Source organism: Equus caballus, chromosome 9, assembly GCF_041296265.1.
Source record: "Equus caballus isolate H_3958 breed thoroughbred chromosome 9, TB-T2T, whole genome shotgun sequence".
Classification (NCBI taxonomy): domain Eukaryota; kingdom Metazoa; phylum Chordata; class Mammalia; order Perissodactyla; family Equidae; genus Equus; species Equus caballus.
The window spans coordinates 82,374,606-82,392,174 of NC_091692.1; the positions used below are offsets into that span (position 1 = coordinate 82,374,606).

The 17,569-nt window shown below is 42.6% G+C and overlaps 1 protein-coding gene across 2 annotated transcripts in view; it reads right to left on the minus strand.

Moving 5' to 3' along the window:
• Positions 1-1,701: 1,701 nt before the first annotated feature.
• Positions 1,702-17,569, minus strand: part of WASHC5 (WASH complex subunit 5) — a 60,479-nt gene continuing 44,611 nt past the window's right edge. Inside the window, exons 24-29 of one of the 2 annotated variants that reach the window (XM_001498336.6) lie at positions 15,150-15,253; positions 14,186-14,315; positions 12,144-12,240; positions 8,358-8,511; positions 5,439-5,526; positions 1,702-2,108 (exon numbers count right to left, since the gene is read on the minus strand). In XM_001498336.6, the coding sequence (XP_001498386.1) occupies positions 2,052-2,108; positions 5,439-5,526; positions 8,358-8,511; positions 12,144-12,240; positions 14,186-14,315; positions 15,150-15,253 (630 nt within the window). In that variant the 3' untranslated portion in view covers positions 1,702-2,051. The remainder of the gene's footprint in view (positions 2,109-5,438; positions 5,527-8,357; positions 8,512-12,143; positions 12,241-14,185; positions 14,316-15,149; positions 15,254-17,569) is intronic. The other variant, XM_005613277.4, reaches the window with a different exon arrangement.

The following is a 17,569-nucleotide window of genomic DNA, read 5'->3' on the forward strand; positions in this document are numbered from 1 at the left end:
ATTGTCTTGCTCCCCTCTGAAATCCCAAATCAGGACCCCAAATCCTCCTTGTCTGTAGCTGAAGATATGGAAACTGCCAGCCTCAGCCAGCTGGCCAAGTTGCTGTTTTTCCTGAGTTTCTCCCACGAATACATGTTATTAAACTTTGCTTTATTTTCTCCTGCTAACCTGCCTTTTGATTATTTGACCGGCTATAAGAACCTTAATGAAAAGGGGTGAGGTGGGGGAGGAATTCTCCCACTTCCCCTACACATGACACTTCGGGAAGTCATCAAATGTCACTAAAGCAAATTGCTCCCTCTGAAAGAGCAGTCAAATATAACTTGGAATATTAACTAACTACTTCAGATTCTAATCATTAGGGTTAAAATGACTTGTGAAGCTTTTATAATAAATTTTTCTTTCACCTTTTAAGTTCTTTCAGTTGAGAAAATTTTTCAGTGGCCAAACCACATCACTGGCCTTGGTTTGGCACAATGTATGCTGGACTCGTGCTTGGCTTCAGGAGAGTGCCTCTAATTCATCCCAAATGTCTACATTCTGTTTAAAGACTCACTTTCTTAGATCTGGCCGCCTTAGCAGCTGGCTTTCTTTGGGGTCCATTTTGACAGAGAACTCACTTCACGCAGTTACTGTTACCTGATTACAAGTGGAAAACAGCAAGCCAGGTTTGCAGTGCGGGTGTAAGATGGCCGTGGACTTGGTAGCTGGGCTCCCCTGCGCCAGCCTCTCAGCCGGGGAGACTTCCCAGCTGCGCACGGACGTGCAGGGCAACAATTCACTTTTAAAACTCTGCCCTCGGCCTTCACCCGGCTGGCTGTGAGGCTCCTGCTGCTGGCTAGATGCCTTTTAAAATCCTCTCAGAATCATGGTGAAACAATCCAAGGCTACAAAGTCATTTTGCTTTTCTTTCAGTATCTTAGGAATTGAGGCCTTCTGACAAAAGAAAGAACTTTGCATGAAATCAGAAAACTGAATGGAACTGAGAATCATTTAGCCTTGATATTACAGATGGTGCCAGTAGGCTGGCTTGGGATGATGTTTAGCTAGTGGCAGAACCAGGGCTCAAACTGCCTCCTGGCTACAAATCAATGCTTCTACCCCAGCAACTTGCTAAATGACTGAGAAGCAGGTTTCACATTCTGGGTTTTCTTCTTTTTTTTTGCTTGTTCTCTCCCCTCCAGAGGAAGATGTAGTTAGCTGTAAGGTCAGGGCTAAAACATCTTTCTTGCACTTACCCAAGTTTCCACAATAGGATGGCAGCTCCCCTTTCAGAGTGATTTTCACGAAGAAGTGATTTAGGATTTGGGGTTAGTTAAAAGCTAATGACTAAGCAGTTGCCAGGAAAAAAAGGGGGGGGTAGTTAGGGCTAGCATTATGGTTGTCAGGACTGGGGGTAGCGCTCAGGGATTGCTGAGGAAGGAAGAGAAGGGTGGAAGGAGCAGTGGAAGTGAGGGAGTCCTGCAGAAGGATGCGGGGACCCCAAAGAGTATCTGGGATTGGAAGCGGACGGCGAGCCTCAGGCACCGAGAAACGTCCATGGTACGTGGTCCACAGACTACAGTTTGGCCATCACCAAGTGTCTGCCAGCCTGTTGTGCGCATGTCCACTGGACCTATCAGAATCATCTCGTTTCCAGACAAGGTTTTCTGCGGGGTGAGTATATAGGTTTTGAATCATAAATGGAAGGACAACTTTGGGTACTGGCAATACTATTTTACTGAAAATCTGGAGTTGCACAAATAGTTCTTCAGAACATAAAACTAAACGGATTTGTACATAACAATTACATTCAGCATCTATAAGAGGCAGTACAAAAATGTCTTCTGCTTCTACATGATATAAATTGCATATAATACCATGATTTAAACAGTATTAATTATATTAACTAGTGCCATGAGATACATCTTACTCAGAACGTCTGATATTTCCCACAATAAAGGGAAAAATGCAGTTATATGAGCGGTTGAGTTTCTTTTCTCAATTCATTTTAGCGATGGTGGGAAGATTTAAGGACAATCCTCTCACTTGAAGAAGTAGAAGAAAAAAAGTTACAGGACTGTTCTGAACTCATCAAAAATGAAATTAGGCACGTGTGCTTCAGCAACCTAAAAAAATTGAACAGAGTTAAATCATTCATGGTGTTATAATTCAGAAAAAATTCAAATTTTCCACACAAAAATTAAAGAGACCATATCCTTTGGAGCCAAGAGCATTAGAGGGACGTGCTGGACTCACATGGGCGGACCTCTCCTTGAAGCCACTGCCTTCTGTTCCTGCTGTTCCTCGCGCTGGTGTCTCATTTCTTGGCACTAACGTCTGAGGGGATGCTGCACTGTGCCCCGTCTCCAGATGTGAGCTCCTTGGCTCTTAAAGGTACTTAGATCTGCTAGGAGTTCGCATGCCTCTGAGAACCGCTAAGTGGTAATCTCAGGTCACCTCAAAATTAACTGATGACCAATCTAGGAAGAAGAGGATGTCTGGCAAGTGCCTGAGGCCAGACGGGGAAGAGGAGGAAGGCCCTCGAAGGCACATGTCCCTTAACTATGCTTACGAGAAGCTCTGAGGGGTGGAATGTAGAACTAGGTAATCTCTAAGTGCTGGAAACTGGGGTGGTTTTTTTTTTTTTTTTTTGGTGAGGAAGACTGGCCCTGAACTAACATCTGTTGCCAATCTTCCTCTATTTTATGTGGGATGCTCCCACAGTGTGACTTGACGAGTGGTGCTAGGTCTGTGCCCGGGATCTGAACCTGTGAACCCCATGCTGCTGAAGCAGAGCATGCAAACTTAACCACTATGCCACTGGGCCCGCCCCTGGAAGTTGGTATTTTTTAAAAGTGGTGTTTAATTTTCTTCTGATTATAAAAGTATCACCTGCTAATTAGAAGAAATTTAGCAAATGTGGAAGAGTATAAAAAAGAAATAATCTCTAATCTTGATCCCTTAGAGACAATTAAAATTGGTAATCATTTTGTATTGAATTCTTCCAATTTACATACATACACACACACACAAACACATACGTGCACACACTCAAAATTAGGATCACATAATCTTGTGACCTTTACTTCTGCTAAAGCTTATGAACGTCCTTGCACACATATCTTGGTGAACTTTTGCACACATATCCAGCAGGCAAATTCCTAGCAGTAGAATTTCTGGGATTAGGTGGATATATGACAAAAGTACTGGAAAGTCCCATTTCTACAAAACTTTCCAAGCTCTAGGAGCCCAACGTTTTACTTTTTACTAATCTGACATGTGGAAGTGTAACCTTACTATTATTTTGACTTGTGTCCCTTGGCTATAAGGCTGAACATCTTCACAAATGGTTATTGGCCATTTCTCTTTCTTTTCCTGAAAACTACCTGTTAATATCCTTTGCCCATTTGCTTTTTTCTATTTGATTGGTTATCTTTTTCTCACTGATCTAGAAGAGCACACTATAAATCAAGGAAACAGGTCCTTTGTTAATATTTTCTGCAATTTTTTAAAAATTGAGACATTTAACAGAATTGTTTATTTTATAAAAGATCAAATCTCTAAGTCTTTTCTTTTATGGTTCCCTCCTTTGATGTTAGATATAGGAAGTTCTGAGAGCTGATACATATTTGTCTAAAATTTCTGCGAATTTATTGGTTTGATTTTTCACACTAACTCTGTAGCCTATCTATAATTTATTCTGAAACATGAACGATGTGAAGAGACTAACTTGCTATATTTTAACCACAGAATGAACCAATCATCCCAGCACTACTGACTGATAGTCCTTTTCTCCCCCAATTTGAGATGCTTCTTTTCCTTATATACAATTGTGGGTGTTAGGATTTGTTTCTAGGCCACATATTCTAGTCTTTCGATCCATCTGATGAGTTTCATACCAGTACCACACTCTTTTGATTTCTATGGTTTTAAACTATATTTCAATATTTGGTATAACGTTTTAATATCACCTTCTTTTAAAAAACATTCCATTTTAGCCTAAGGTCTATGAAATTTTAAAAAATCTTTTCTTCCCCCAAGTTAAAAAAAATGATCTGAGATTTTGATCATAACTGCAAGAAACCTCTAAAGTACTAGAAGCAACTAATATTTGAGTCTCCTCATTCAGAAACAAGGACTTCAAAATTTTATGGTTATTTTTGAATTGTTTTTTCATATTTCTCGTAGAGGTTTTTATTCCTGACTATATTATTTCCTTGTTAATTCTGTGAATGGGATCTTTCCATGTTATATTTTTGAATTGGTTATTAGTGTAATTTACTTTGTACACTACGTACTCAGCTTGTTTTCTGAACTCTCATTAATTTTAATAGTTTTCCACATGATTCTATTGGGTATTCAAGGAAGACAATTACTTCCTCAATAAATAATGCAAATTTGTCTTCTTTTCACGATGCATTTTAAAATTTTCATTTCCTATTTTCTTGTCTTGAACCCGTACAACAGGAGCAGCAGTGAGAGCCAGTACTGTCGCATTACTTTCAGTCCTGACTTTAAGGAGAATGCCACTAGTGTTTCACTATTAAGTATGACACAGATAGTTAATTATTTATACATCATCTTTGATTTTTGTTATAAAAAAGTATCCTTGATTCCTAACCTACTAATTCTTAAAAATCAGAATGGCTTTTCAGCATCTATTGAAAGTCTGTTATATTTTAGTATCAAGCTCTCCATTTTGAGTTAAAACTTACCAAAGTGCAATTACTAGTGAGAAAGGAAAAGGAAAGAATATCTTAGAAGGTAAAAAGTAGTCGGCCATTTTTGGAAACTGTGGTCATATGTAGTTTCAGCTGTGGTGTGCACTTAACCAAACTTGCAGTGGAACCAGGTTATTGTGGAGAGGAAAAAACAAACCATGCAATTATTTCTCCACACTGGCCACTTAGGAATTTTCTCCTAGGGGCCGGCCCCGTGGCCGAGTGGTTAAATTCGCGCGCTCTGCTTTGGCGGCCCAGGGTCTCACCGGTTCAGATCCTGGGCGCGGACATAGCACCGCTCATCAGGCCATGCTGAGGCGGCATCCCACATGCCACAACTAGACCGACCCACAACTAAAAATATACAACTATGTACCGGGGGGCTTTGGGGAGAAAAAGGAAAAATAAAATCTTTGGAAAAAAAAAAAGAATTCTCTCCTGGATTGCCCATCTTAACCGTCTCCTCCTGAACTGGGTGAGTTGCTGACGGGAGGACAGTGTGGTGCAGAGTGAGAAGAGGAGGGAAGTTGTGTTAAACTCTGTCTTCTTGCAAAGCACTTAACGTGGTGGAGAAGGGAGGAACATTCTAGAGCTGTGGGGTAGAGCAGTGGCGAGGGCCTCAGAGGCATCCACTGTGAATGAGCTACTGGAGTTAACTCCTTCTGAGTCCAGGGCCACTCCTAACACCATCTGTTTACAAAAAGGGCGTCCCATTGTTCTTTCTCTATGGCTTACCCTCCTGGGTAGCTTTGTGTACCGGACATAATCCTCCAGGAACAGAAGGGCACCCACAACATCTGCAGGCATTTCAGGTATCTTCTGGCTGTAAAGAGAACAGTCCGGGTCAGTTAACAGCTCTGCACACAGCAGACCCTCAGTCAAGATCCTGCAAGACTAAATCAACGACACATTCCTGAATGAAGTCCAAGAAGAAATGAATCTCGAGACCATCTTCTCTGTTCACATCAAGTCATCGTCCTGCTCGCATATCTTCAGGACACAACCTACAGGATAAAATCGAAACTTCTCCGTGGTTTACAAGGGGCCTTCGCAATGTGGCCCTTGCTGTCTCTCTCATCTCCCTCTGTATCCTCTCAGCACTTCATGACTCAGTGACTGGCAGGTCCCCGAACAGGCGTCCTTCCCGTCCTTCCCATCCTTCCCGTCTTTGTAGCTACAGTTGCTCCACATGCTTATTTGAAAGTAAACTTCTAGTCATCTTTCCAGCCCTAGCGTGGGCACTCCCTCCTCCAGGAAGTCCTCCCTGACTCCTCTGGGCAGATGGCCTTTTCTAAAGTTCTCATTATACTACGTATCTTCCCTCAAGCCTCTTAATCTTTCAGTTTTTCGTGTGCTAGTCTCCTTGAGGGCCTGGCTCATGTCTTCATCTTTTTATCTCTAGCATCTGGCATTGTGCCTGGTGCATTACTGTATATTTGAGGGTGTCAAATAAATACAGCACCTCACAGTTTTCCACGTGGGATCCTACTCATTCATACAACAGCCATATTGCCAAGCACCGTTCTCGAGCTGGGGACGCAGCAAAGCACACGACAGTCTTCTTATGGAGCTTACATGTTAAAACCATTTCCAATTTATGTGCAAAGTGGCATAAAGGATTTTATGGTACTGGATTACGGATCTGTTTCTCTGACGGTTTTTTCCCTTTGAAAAGAAGGTGTAAGAATGTTTGTGCCTGGAAAGTTGGCACTGCCCTTCGTCTTTCAACATGATCAGAGCTAGATTCATATCTGCTCTTCTCGGGGCAAGGGAAAGGAGGAGCTCCACGCATCTCAGGTTCTTTCTGTCACGTCGCTTAGCCCAATCGGAAGCCCCGAGCTGCAGCTCGACTCCTGGACCCTGACGGTCACTCGCAGGCTTGCCAGTAGCACGCTGGACCAGAGCCTCAGTTCATCCTTTGTAGTCATTAGCAAAGAAACAGAGGCAGAAGGACCTGCCAACTTCGACAGATGGGGAACTCTGATGCGGGGTGGCTGGGCGTGGTGTGGAGGTGACTTTCCCATTACCCTGAACCCTGAACAGGGGGTCCTTGGCCTCCTCTCCACAGCCCGGGGCCTCATGCACTAGATTCTTGGGTGCCTACTGCTTGCCTTTGCAATTTACCTCATTTTGTGTTTGTTAGAATTTCATTTTTGAGACTTTCCCATCCTTCTGAGCTCTCTTCTATTTTTCAATTGTTACAAATCTGCTCTTTGAAGCAAGTCTGAGCATATATCCTAGAAAAAACATCCAGTGTTGGTTTGTCGTTCAGTCCATTAACTAAGATGGGAAGAACTGGCCTGACTGCAGCTCACGGGAAGAAAACATTGGGATTTAAAGAGAATGCAAAATCAGCATGAGCCACTGGCGTACAATGGGTGTCAAGAACCTAGTACTGCAACTTTTGTGCTGTACTCCACAGAGGACCCAGAATGAAGGGGAGGGCTGTATTTGCAACCGCAGGACGTTTGGGAAGCCACATTTTAAGATGGCCAATAACAAACTGGAACCTCCAGAAGAGGTCACTGACATGGTGAGCAGCCTCTGAGACACAGACCAAGAACAGGTGGGAGCGGCTCATCTAAGAAAGAGAAGACCCAAGGCAACAGCTGACATGAACAATTTGAAGTGTGGCTGCAAACGGAGATTGCATTTATTCCAATTTCAAAGGGTAGAAAAAGGCCCAACGAGTGAAATTTTCAGGGACATGGGTTTGCATTCATCACAATCAGGAACTTTCTAACGACGAGAACAAGTCTGCCAGTGCACCTGTTGCCCTGAGAGGCAGTGAGGGCCCCATCGATGGGAGTGGCACAGTGGAGACTGGCTGACACCCTGCCAGGGATGTCCGAGAGCTGACTCACGCACTTTGTAGGAGGTAAATTAAGTGGCCTCTGAAATCACGTTTGATCAGTAGGGCTTTGTGAGGACTTGGAAGATCATTCTCGTGAATTAGTCTTTAAGTTATATTGGCAAAGGTGACCAAGCGGTAATCTTGCAAATTTTGAATGTGCAATGTGACAGAGAAGTTTACTGAGCTGAGCTTATCCTTTAAGGTAGCAGAGAAGGAGGTTCAGGAGCCAGCATCTCATGCAAATAATATTTTTCTCTATCCAAGAAAAGCCATATTTGCAGGGGGATGGGGGGGATAAAAAGAAGAATTAAAGGTTTACAAGTTTACAAGCTTTCTATCAACTAGGAACTTCTGTGTGATTTGTTTCATCACACACCAGCAAGTCCGGCTGTGCCCAGGGTGGGACACGGACGTGCTCCCTGACTCCCATGAAGGGTGTGGGGCCATCCCTTGGCAGTGGCACAGCCAGCGTACGTGGGCTCCCTGAGATGCGGGTGCTGCATCCAAGACAGCAGAGGAACAGGCCTGCACTTTCTTCCCTGTGGCTGTCGCTAATTGTGGCCATGACTCATTCTCAGAAAATCACCTTGAGTGCACCTAGGGGGCTCCCCGGGCAGGGTGACTAAGGGTGGGCACACCTTTGCTCCAGATAAAGAGATGTGCCCTGACTTGCTTTACAGAGCAGGGTAAGCAGCCAATTCTTGTCTCTACTAGGGAGATAAGAAGGGGTCTTTGGCAGGCAAGGTTTGCAGCCCGTTCAGTAACATTTCTCCCTTTTACTCCCGGTTGGCCCTCTGTACCTTGTGCACTGCTCCACTGTGGAGCGGATAAACTGGCCGATCAGCGCCAGGAACTGTTCTGTGTACCGGGAATGAAACTGCTTCAGCAGGGTGAGCAGGCCCAGGACAAGTGGCGGCCAATCCACGGGGTCGGCAGGTTTTCGGCAGACCATTCCTGCAAGGAAGGACAAATTACCAATTACACCACCAAGTGAAGTGCCTGCCTTTGAGAACGTTCGCTCAGTACGAATGTTCACGAATGTCCAAACGTTTGGGGCCCACGTCATCACTGGGAGACGATTATTTGGAGAGAATGACAACTCTGGACTACATTCTGAATTAGGCCCGGGACTGGTGGAAGCTTCTAGTAGTCTGAAGGATTCAACACAATAAAATGTTTACTAATTTTTATAACTACCATCACTGCTTTTTTGGATTATACAATTAATGCATGTTATTGCAGAAAATTTTAAAGATACAGATAAATGTAAATGAGAAAATAAAAATGACCTATAATCGGCTTCTGTTACTGGCAGCATGGCATACTAGCATGAACTACTCTCTTAAATGAAAATTAAAATGCCAGGTAAAACATCTAAAAGGTGTCTTTCAATACAATGTTGAATATTATACAAGAAAAATAATATGTATAAGACATATATATATATGTCTTGCAGAAGTCAAGACAGTGGAAGAAAGAACTTTGTAAAGTGAGTGTGTGCCAAAGCTGGCTTTTTCACTAAGGATTTTGCCCAAATCTGGAGACCTCGACCTTCTGCCTGGATAGCTGGCATGGGGAACAGCAGACAGAGCTTAGGGTCTTCAGGGGGAAAAACAATGTTGATAAAGAACAAAATTGGAAGACTTACACTTGAAACAAAGTTTCAAGACTTATTATAAAGTTACAGTAATCAAGACAGTACTGGCATAAGGATAAACAGATCAATGAAACAGAAGAGAAAACCCAGAAATAGTCTCACCCTTACACGATCAACTGAATTTCCATGAATATCCAAATCATTACAACGTTCCCCGGAAAGAGAAATCTTTTCAACAAATGATGCTAAAACTGGATATTGTTATGGAGAAAAAAATGAACCTTGACTCCTACCTCACACCATACATTAAAAAAGAATTCAAGGGGCTGGCCCCGTGGCTGAGCGGTTAAGTTCGCGCGCTCTGCTGCAGGCGGCCCAGTGTTTTGTTGGTTCGAATCCTGGGCGCGGACATGGCACTGCTCATGAAGCCATGCTGAGGCGGTGTCCCACATGCCACAACTAGAAGGACCCACAACGAAGAATATACAACTATGTACTGGGGGGATTTGGGGAGAAAAAGGAAAAAAATAAAATCTTTAAAAAAAAAAAAAAAAGAATTCAAAATGGACCACAGACCTCATTGTAAAGGCTAAAACTACAAAGCTTCTAGGAAAAAACATAGGACAATATCTGCATGGCTTTGGGGTAGGGAAATATTTCTCAGACAGGATACAGAAAGGACTAATTATAAAGAAAAAAATGGATAAATTTATACATCATCAACAGTAAAAACTTCTCATTAAAGTCACCAGTAAGAAAATGAATAAGCAAGCCAGTTTGTGAGAAAATATTCATAATACATATATCTAATAAAGGACTTTTATCCATAATATATAAACAACTCCTACAACTCAGTGGTAAAAAAGCAAACAACCCAATTTAAAAATAGGCAAAAGGCTTTAATAGACACTTAAGAAAGATAGATATAAGGAATGCTCAATAAGCACAAAAAGTGCTCAACATCATTAATCATCAGGGAAAGGTAATTTAAAATTACAATGAGATAGCATACACATCCATCCATTAGAACAGCTAAAATGAAAAAGACTGACATTGTCAAATACTGGTGGGATGTAAAATGGTACAACCACTTTGAAAAAAGGACTGGCAGTTTCTTATAAACTTAAACTGGTCAGACAGACCCCTAGATCCCAAATTTGGGTTCTTGTCAAGACTGAGAAATCACTTACTTAAACCAGAGATGCTAAAACAAGTTATCCCAATTTACCTACGCCAGGCTTTGGTGATTCTGGGTTATTAGTGCCCACTGTACAAGACAGTAATGGTACTCAGAACATGGAGAAATCATCCTTTCCAGTTGGAGAGCAAAAGTGATATTCAACAACAAAAACTTCCTGTATGAATGGAGCACCACAGCGATTCATTCTTAAAAGACAGACCGAGGCAGGCATGCGTTTCTTAGATCAGTCTGGAGAACGATGCCCACAAAGTCAAATATGTGTTTTTAGGGTATACAAACACACTGATGTTTCCTCTTGAGTCCTATTTTTCGTTAATTTGATTCCTGAATTAAGACATCAGTCTAATTCACAAAGAGAATTGCAGTCAGGTATACATATATTTCTAGGACACTTAAAGGTTTTGTTTTGTTTAAAGATGTGGGAATTCCATGGAATAGTGACATGCTTCCCATAAGCAGCGGTATGATCGTGCTACCAGACTTTAACCACGTGTCCAGTGAAAGAAATATTACCTAAGAATGAGACCAGAGAACGAACAGTCTTAATGAAAACAAGATATCTTCATGCCCTGACAATTCATCATTATAAAGAATCATACATTCTTATTTAGGAATAACACAGAGACGAGAGGGGGAGAACATGAATCTCTGAATCTCAAGATGAACGCATAAATCAATCTTGGGATGGTCCTTTAAATTGATTTTGATGAAAACACAGAAAGGGATCTAGCATCAGGCGAGCGCCTGCTCAGTGCTAGGGACTGCATAAGGTACTTAAAAACCTGATGGGCCCAAGACATTAAGGAACCTAACCAAAGTCACATTGGTGACAGGTGGCGAAGCAAGAGTCCAAACAGACGTTGCTCCCCCCTCCTACAGCAAGCGTTTTTTGGGTGCCATCATGCTCTGCGTTCTGTGGCAGTAACAGGTATTGTTATGGAGCTGTTTCTGGAATCAAGGAACATTTTTGAATGAGAGAATAAAAACCTTAAAGAGACTACATTTTCACTCTAAAAAAGCTTATGAAATAGGAAGGGAAACACTTCAAGGAAGAAGTACATTTTGGAATCACTGGTTAAAAAATAATACGATTACATTTACAGAAATGCTGCTAAAATACTTTGAGAGCAAATTACATTCAACAGTGGATTTTAAAAACACTCTGCGTAGTTGGATACAAAGCTTGGAGAAAAGAAGTGCTTCGGAATCTGTTAGAAAGGTGATTATAAAGATGTTCAAGATAAAGTGATCAACGACCAAAACATTAGGGTTACAGCCCTGGGAAGACAAAGATACTGAAAGCCTTTGGCATCTATTTTTCGTACTAAATATTTTCAATCCCACATTAAAGTACCAGCTATTCCGGTACTAGATTCTCTCCTTAACCGCATCGTTCTTCTTCCGACCGCAGGGCCAAGATACACAGTAGGCACACGACACTTGATGAAAGAACAGGACATTAACCAAAAGAAGTTTCTTTCACACCATAATCAGCACCCTAAACATTAAAGACAGGAGAGAAGCAGAGGTCTCCACACATTTTACAAGTTGGATAATTCACCGTTCAAATTAAACTAGTGGACTCTACTTGGTTGATATTAAATCCACTGTTGACATTTCACGAAGGTGCATCATATTTCAGAGGCCTGAGAGAGGAATTATATAAACACGCATTTAACTAAGAAAAGATCTCACAGGTGAAATAGCGTTCTATTCAAAGAGCTGTTTGGTTACATATTAATCTTTTATTACTGTTACTTATTACAAAGAATAAGTGTCATACTGTACCTAGGTTTTTGTTGTACTGGAGTTTTGGCAACTGGGCGATCAAAAATAGAAAGTTGACGATTGGGAAGTAGGGTAGGCGCTTTGTCGTTATGTATATCTGGAAAGAGAAAGGTAAGAAGAGTCAATGGTTTCTTCACATTGCACAATAACGTAGAACATGCGTTCTTTTTTTTTTTGAGGAAGATCAGCCCTGAGCTAATTATTGCTAATCTTCCTCTTTTTGCTGAGGAAGACTGGCCCTGAGCTAACATTCGTGCCCATCTTCCTCTATTTTATAAGTGGGATGCCTGCCACAGCATGGCTTTTGCCAAGTGGTGCTATGTCCGCACCCGGGATCCAAACGGGCGAACCCCGGGCCGCAGAGAAGCGGAACGTGTGAACTTAACTGCTGCCCCACCGGGCAGGCCCCTAGAAGACATTTTTAGATGGAAAGCTTCCATTTTATTTCAGTTTCTTCTTCAAACTCCCTAAAAGTAAGATGGCGACATTAATTTGCTGCCTTCAGAGTTTTATTTAACACCACTGAGCCCCCACCCCAAACATAAACACCTATGTGACAATTAGCCCTTCAGGGAAGGGAACAATTTTGCTGAGAGATTAGCAGTGACTTTCCACCTGAATCTTCTTAATGTCATTAACAAAGGGAAGGAGAGAAAGGGTGAGGAGCAAGAATGGGAGGGGAGTGCCACATACAGCAGTCAAGGCAAAGCTGGAGGGAAGGAGGGGAAGAGAAAGAGGCAGAAGAAAGAAGGAAAGATCCACGTAGCAGTGAGCGGTAGTACACAAGCAGAGAGCAAGCCCATGTCTCATCCGTCATTTGCTTTCCCGGGCAATGTCCCAGAGCAGTGCCCCTCCCAGTTCAGGTGCAGAAAGTACAGTCAGGGCACACCCGGCCATCTCCCTCCTCCCAGCGGCCCTGGGTAGATCCCCGGGAGGCAGAGTAGCATGCTGGCTAGTGTGGAGCCTGGGGGAAGTGATCGCCTCTGAGCCTCAGGGTCCTCACCCAGCAATGGCACACATCAAAGAGTTGCTGTGGGATTAAGCGAGATCCCCCGTGGCTGGGTTAACACAGTGCTGGGCGCACAGTAAGTACTCAGAAAACGTTAGCTGCTCTTTAGGTTTACAATCTTCTATCCCAAACCCAGGGGATCGTACAGATTTCAGAATTTCACATTTTATAGATTTTAGAAAGGTAATATAGGGTGTAGGGTAACACACTTTAAGCAGTCATCTGTATTTCTGCATCACATATGAATATTCACACCAGGGAGGACAAATAACGAGTATAAACAGGCTTACGTCAGTTCAGGACAGGTTTTGCCACCAAATGAGCTCTGGCACCAACTGATGAGAAACCTTTCGGTTCTCAGGTTTTTGGAGATCAGAAGAGTTTGTAGCCCCAGATCATGACTGTGATTACTGTCAGCCACGAAGGAAAGCAAGCCTCTTTGGGCAAGAAGGACCAACGTCACCTTTAGTTGCAGTTCAAATATCAAACCCCAGACAAACCTTAAACTAATCACTTACAGATACAGCACTTCTTTTTTTTTTTTTGGTGAGGAAGATTCACCCTGCGCTAACATCTGTGCCAATCTTCCTCTTTTTTTGCTTGAGGAAGATTACCCTGAGCTAACATCTGTGCCCTTCTTCCTCTCTCTTGCATGTGGGTTACTGCCACAGCATGGCCACTGATGACTGGCATAGGTTTGCACCCAGGAACTAAACCAGGCTGCTAAAGTGGAGTGCGCTAAACTTAACCACTAGTCTATGGGGCCAGCCCCCGACTTCTCACTTTCTAACGAGTTCTGACAAGTGTTGTATCACTTGATTCCTGCAGGCCCGAGTCCAGCAGGGAAGGTGTGATCATCCTCATATCACACGTGAGAAAGTGGAGCTCAGAAAGGATGGGGACTCGAGAGAATGGAGGCTCTGGGACTGGAACCCAGGGTCTCCCACTACCTCAGCACAGCCACCTGCAACCTGGGTCAGATCACCTTTTGCACCAGTCTCCCACCGCACCATTATGTATCTTAATCATTAACCTTATTCAGTGGGTTGTGAATACCAGCTGCCTCCAGGTAGGCTGTGATTTCATATAAGAGCGTGTTATCTTCTTTGGGGTAAGGAAGTGAGGGATCCTGATAGTGGGCTTCGATATCTGCTAGGAGAGCCCTAAATGAAGAAAAACAAAACAAAACAGTGATGAACATTAGAGATTAACTGAATTTATACAACAGTTAATAAGGGCTGTGATGTGACCTTCAGGGCCTCAGTTTTCTCATCTGTAAAATAAGGGCTTGATCCTTCTAGTTCTCCATTTCCATGCCTGTGATTGGTTACAAGTGGAAATTTAACCTCGAATTACTCTCTCTTTTGGAGTTAACCCAAATCAAGTGCTTTCACCACTCTAACTTTTATGAACGGACTGAACTGTTTTCAATATCTACTTTGTCACAAGCCCTGATTTAGGGACCAAGAAGCCTGGATTATTTATCTTTAAGTAAAGGCTGAAAATGACAGCAAGGTGCTGGTGAGTTGGAGGATATGACTGCACTCCAGGTGTGCCCACAGCCACTCCTGGTGATTTAACACACTTCTAACGGCTCTCAGGATGATGAGTGAGTCAGTTCTGTGCAAAGCCAGGAGTGGGACTTTGGTAAAAACTGCTTTCCTAATCTGTGCAAGTATCCAGCACAGTCATGTGTATCCAGCACACTCATGTGTATTAAGTGATCAATATATACTGGCTGAATAAACAAAGCAGCCAAAAAGAGAGATGGACAGACACAGACACACACACACAGACACACACCCCCCCAAGGGACAACCCTGAGAAAAGAGGCTTCTGAAGACAGATTTGATGATCCACGGGAAGGGAGCCTATAAACTCAGCAAGCCTTCTTACCCAAGAAGAACTTAAAAGAGTAGGAATTGAAGAAACTGGGGTGCTAACTGATGATGAACAATCCAGGCCCACAGACGGCTGTTTCAAACGCTGGCACTTACTTATTGAGATTCTCCAGAGCAGCTGCCAGGTGTTTGGAGTCAAACCGACAAGAATAATTTAATTCATTAGCGATCTGCTGTCTCAGAATCTGCATCTGCCCAACCTGTGAACAGGCAAGAGAAAGGACAGGTGGAACACGGAAGCATTCCAACCTGACAGTAAGGAGGCACACACCATGAGTCTCTGACTGGAAGGGTCACATGGCAGGATTTCCTAGACTGGCTCCACGGCTAAGCAGCATGACCCCTGATGGACAAGGGGCCCTGCGAGGAATGTCTGCCTAGACTCCTGTGCGCCAACCGTGAAGCATCCCCAAAGTCTAACATTTTACAAAGTGATCCATTAAGGTTCAGTTGTTTGTGTATTAAAGTTGTGTTTTTTGAAACTCTATTTTTGATCTTTTGAAGTTCTCCAAGTTTAGCAGCTGCTACGAGAAGCCTACTTCATTTATTTGCCCTAAACTGAACTTTCTCCGTCCAAAGGATGCCATTTCACTCTGATATTCTAAAACTTGGTGAATCGAAATCTGTTGACATCACTCAGGAAGACACATCATGTAATAATCTGGGTTAAAAAATAATCGACATAAAATCTACCAAGAAGGCCCCTCTAACAATGCTAACCCTTAATCCAGGGGTTCTTAACCTTCTTTTTGTACCTTGGACTGCTCTGGGAACGTGGTGAAGCCCATGAACACTGTCCCAGAATAATTCTTTCACGTGTACAAAATAAAACACAGGATGACCAGAGAAGCCAACTGTAACAAATTATAATTATACAACTATTCAAAGAACAGATTTGTGATAGAATTATGTTGACATGGTGGATCAACCACTATAATTGCCAAGTAGTGATGAGCATAAATGATATTTGGAGATATCTGTGATGCCTGAGAGGTGAGAGGAGACCGTCTTTGGGTCAGGTTTGACAGAGATTCTGCGTGCTCCCATAAACTTGTCAGCATCATAAGTCAACAGCACACTCTAACATTTTATGTTAGTAAATTTCTTCTTTTCTATTCTCGGAAAGTTATCCCTGAAAGATGAGCGAGGGGGAGAGGAGGAATAGGATGGGAGGCTGGACTGTTTTATAATTCCATCAACAATAAGGTGGAAGGAACACACATCCTCTGAGCTGTTGGGAGCAGAGAAAAGTTAAGGAAGAGAGAGTGGTCCTCTCTAAGAGCAAAGAAAAGTTATTATTTAGATAAAAGGAGCTTGTAACAGGTAAAAGTGTTAAATGACCTCAAATGTATTTACTTTGACACAATTCTTCCTAGACTATTATTCTACTTATACGAAGAAAATAAAAGTCAATCCAAAAAATGCTACTTATAAGCAATAACCTTTTACTGATAGAAAAAATTATTATTTAATAATTAGAATAGAGCAAGGCCAAGAAAATAGTAGGTTCTCTCAGGCCACTCAAAAGTGTCGCTCCAATCTTGCAGTGGCCCATATAATTCCCTGCTTAATTCTAGATACTCTAAGTCAAGGATTCCCTTGAAAATACCAATCTAAAAAATGGAAACAGAAATAAAGGCGGTTTAACATAATTTGTTCTTATTTAAAGCATACTGAATGTTGGTGACCAACACTCTCTTTCGGTGCTCCCGTATTACAAGCCTGTAATAAGATTCTAGAGGGCTCAGGAGCCTGGGAAGTGGTAAGCTCATTCTGCCTATTTGTCTATTTAGAGATCTCTGGATTATCACTCTTTCTCTGTGATTTCTCTGGACCCGCACAGATCAATATAGCAGCCATTAGTTGCTTGTGGCTATTTAAATTTAAAAGGAATAAAATGAAATAAAATTAAAAATTCAGTTTCTCAGTCCCACAGGCTTCGTTTCAAGGGTGTAAGCTGGAGCAGCGATGGAAATGTTCTGTGAACGGCACAGAACATTTCCATCGCTGCTCCAGATTATTAGCACTGGCTTAGGGACTGCAGTTTCCCCAATTCAAGACAAAAGACAAATCCGTCCTTGGGGGCCTTACGTAAAGACCACTGACTTAGACACAATATGTGGCTCTTACTGAATTACCAGCAATTACAACTAACAGTGGTCTGTAATAGCCATGGGCTGTGGACCATCTGGCAACCAAGAGGAACAGCTCCGAGCCTCTTCCAAGAGCCCTGTGCTCTCCCTCAGCCTCCCACAGAGGCGAGACTCAGGCCTGTCCAACCCCAGGTGATTCTTCACTCCTCCTAAAAGGGTTTCCAGCAGTTAGAAACTTGGCCTGAGAAGCTCTGAATATCTGAAAATCACTTGGCTAACAGAATGTCAGACCTAAATCACAAGAGGACATCGAGCAGAGCCAGAAGCTCCTTCAGTTACCTCTTCCGTTTAAGTTTCCAAATTAAAACAAAAACAATTTACTGAAATTATGGGAAATATACTGTGAATCTGGCTGAGAAACCA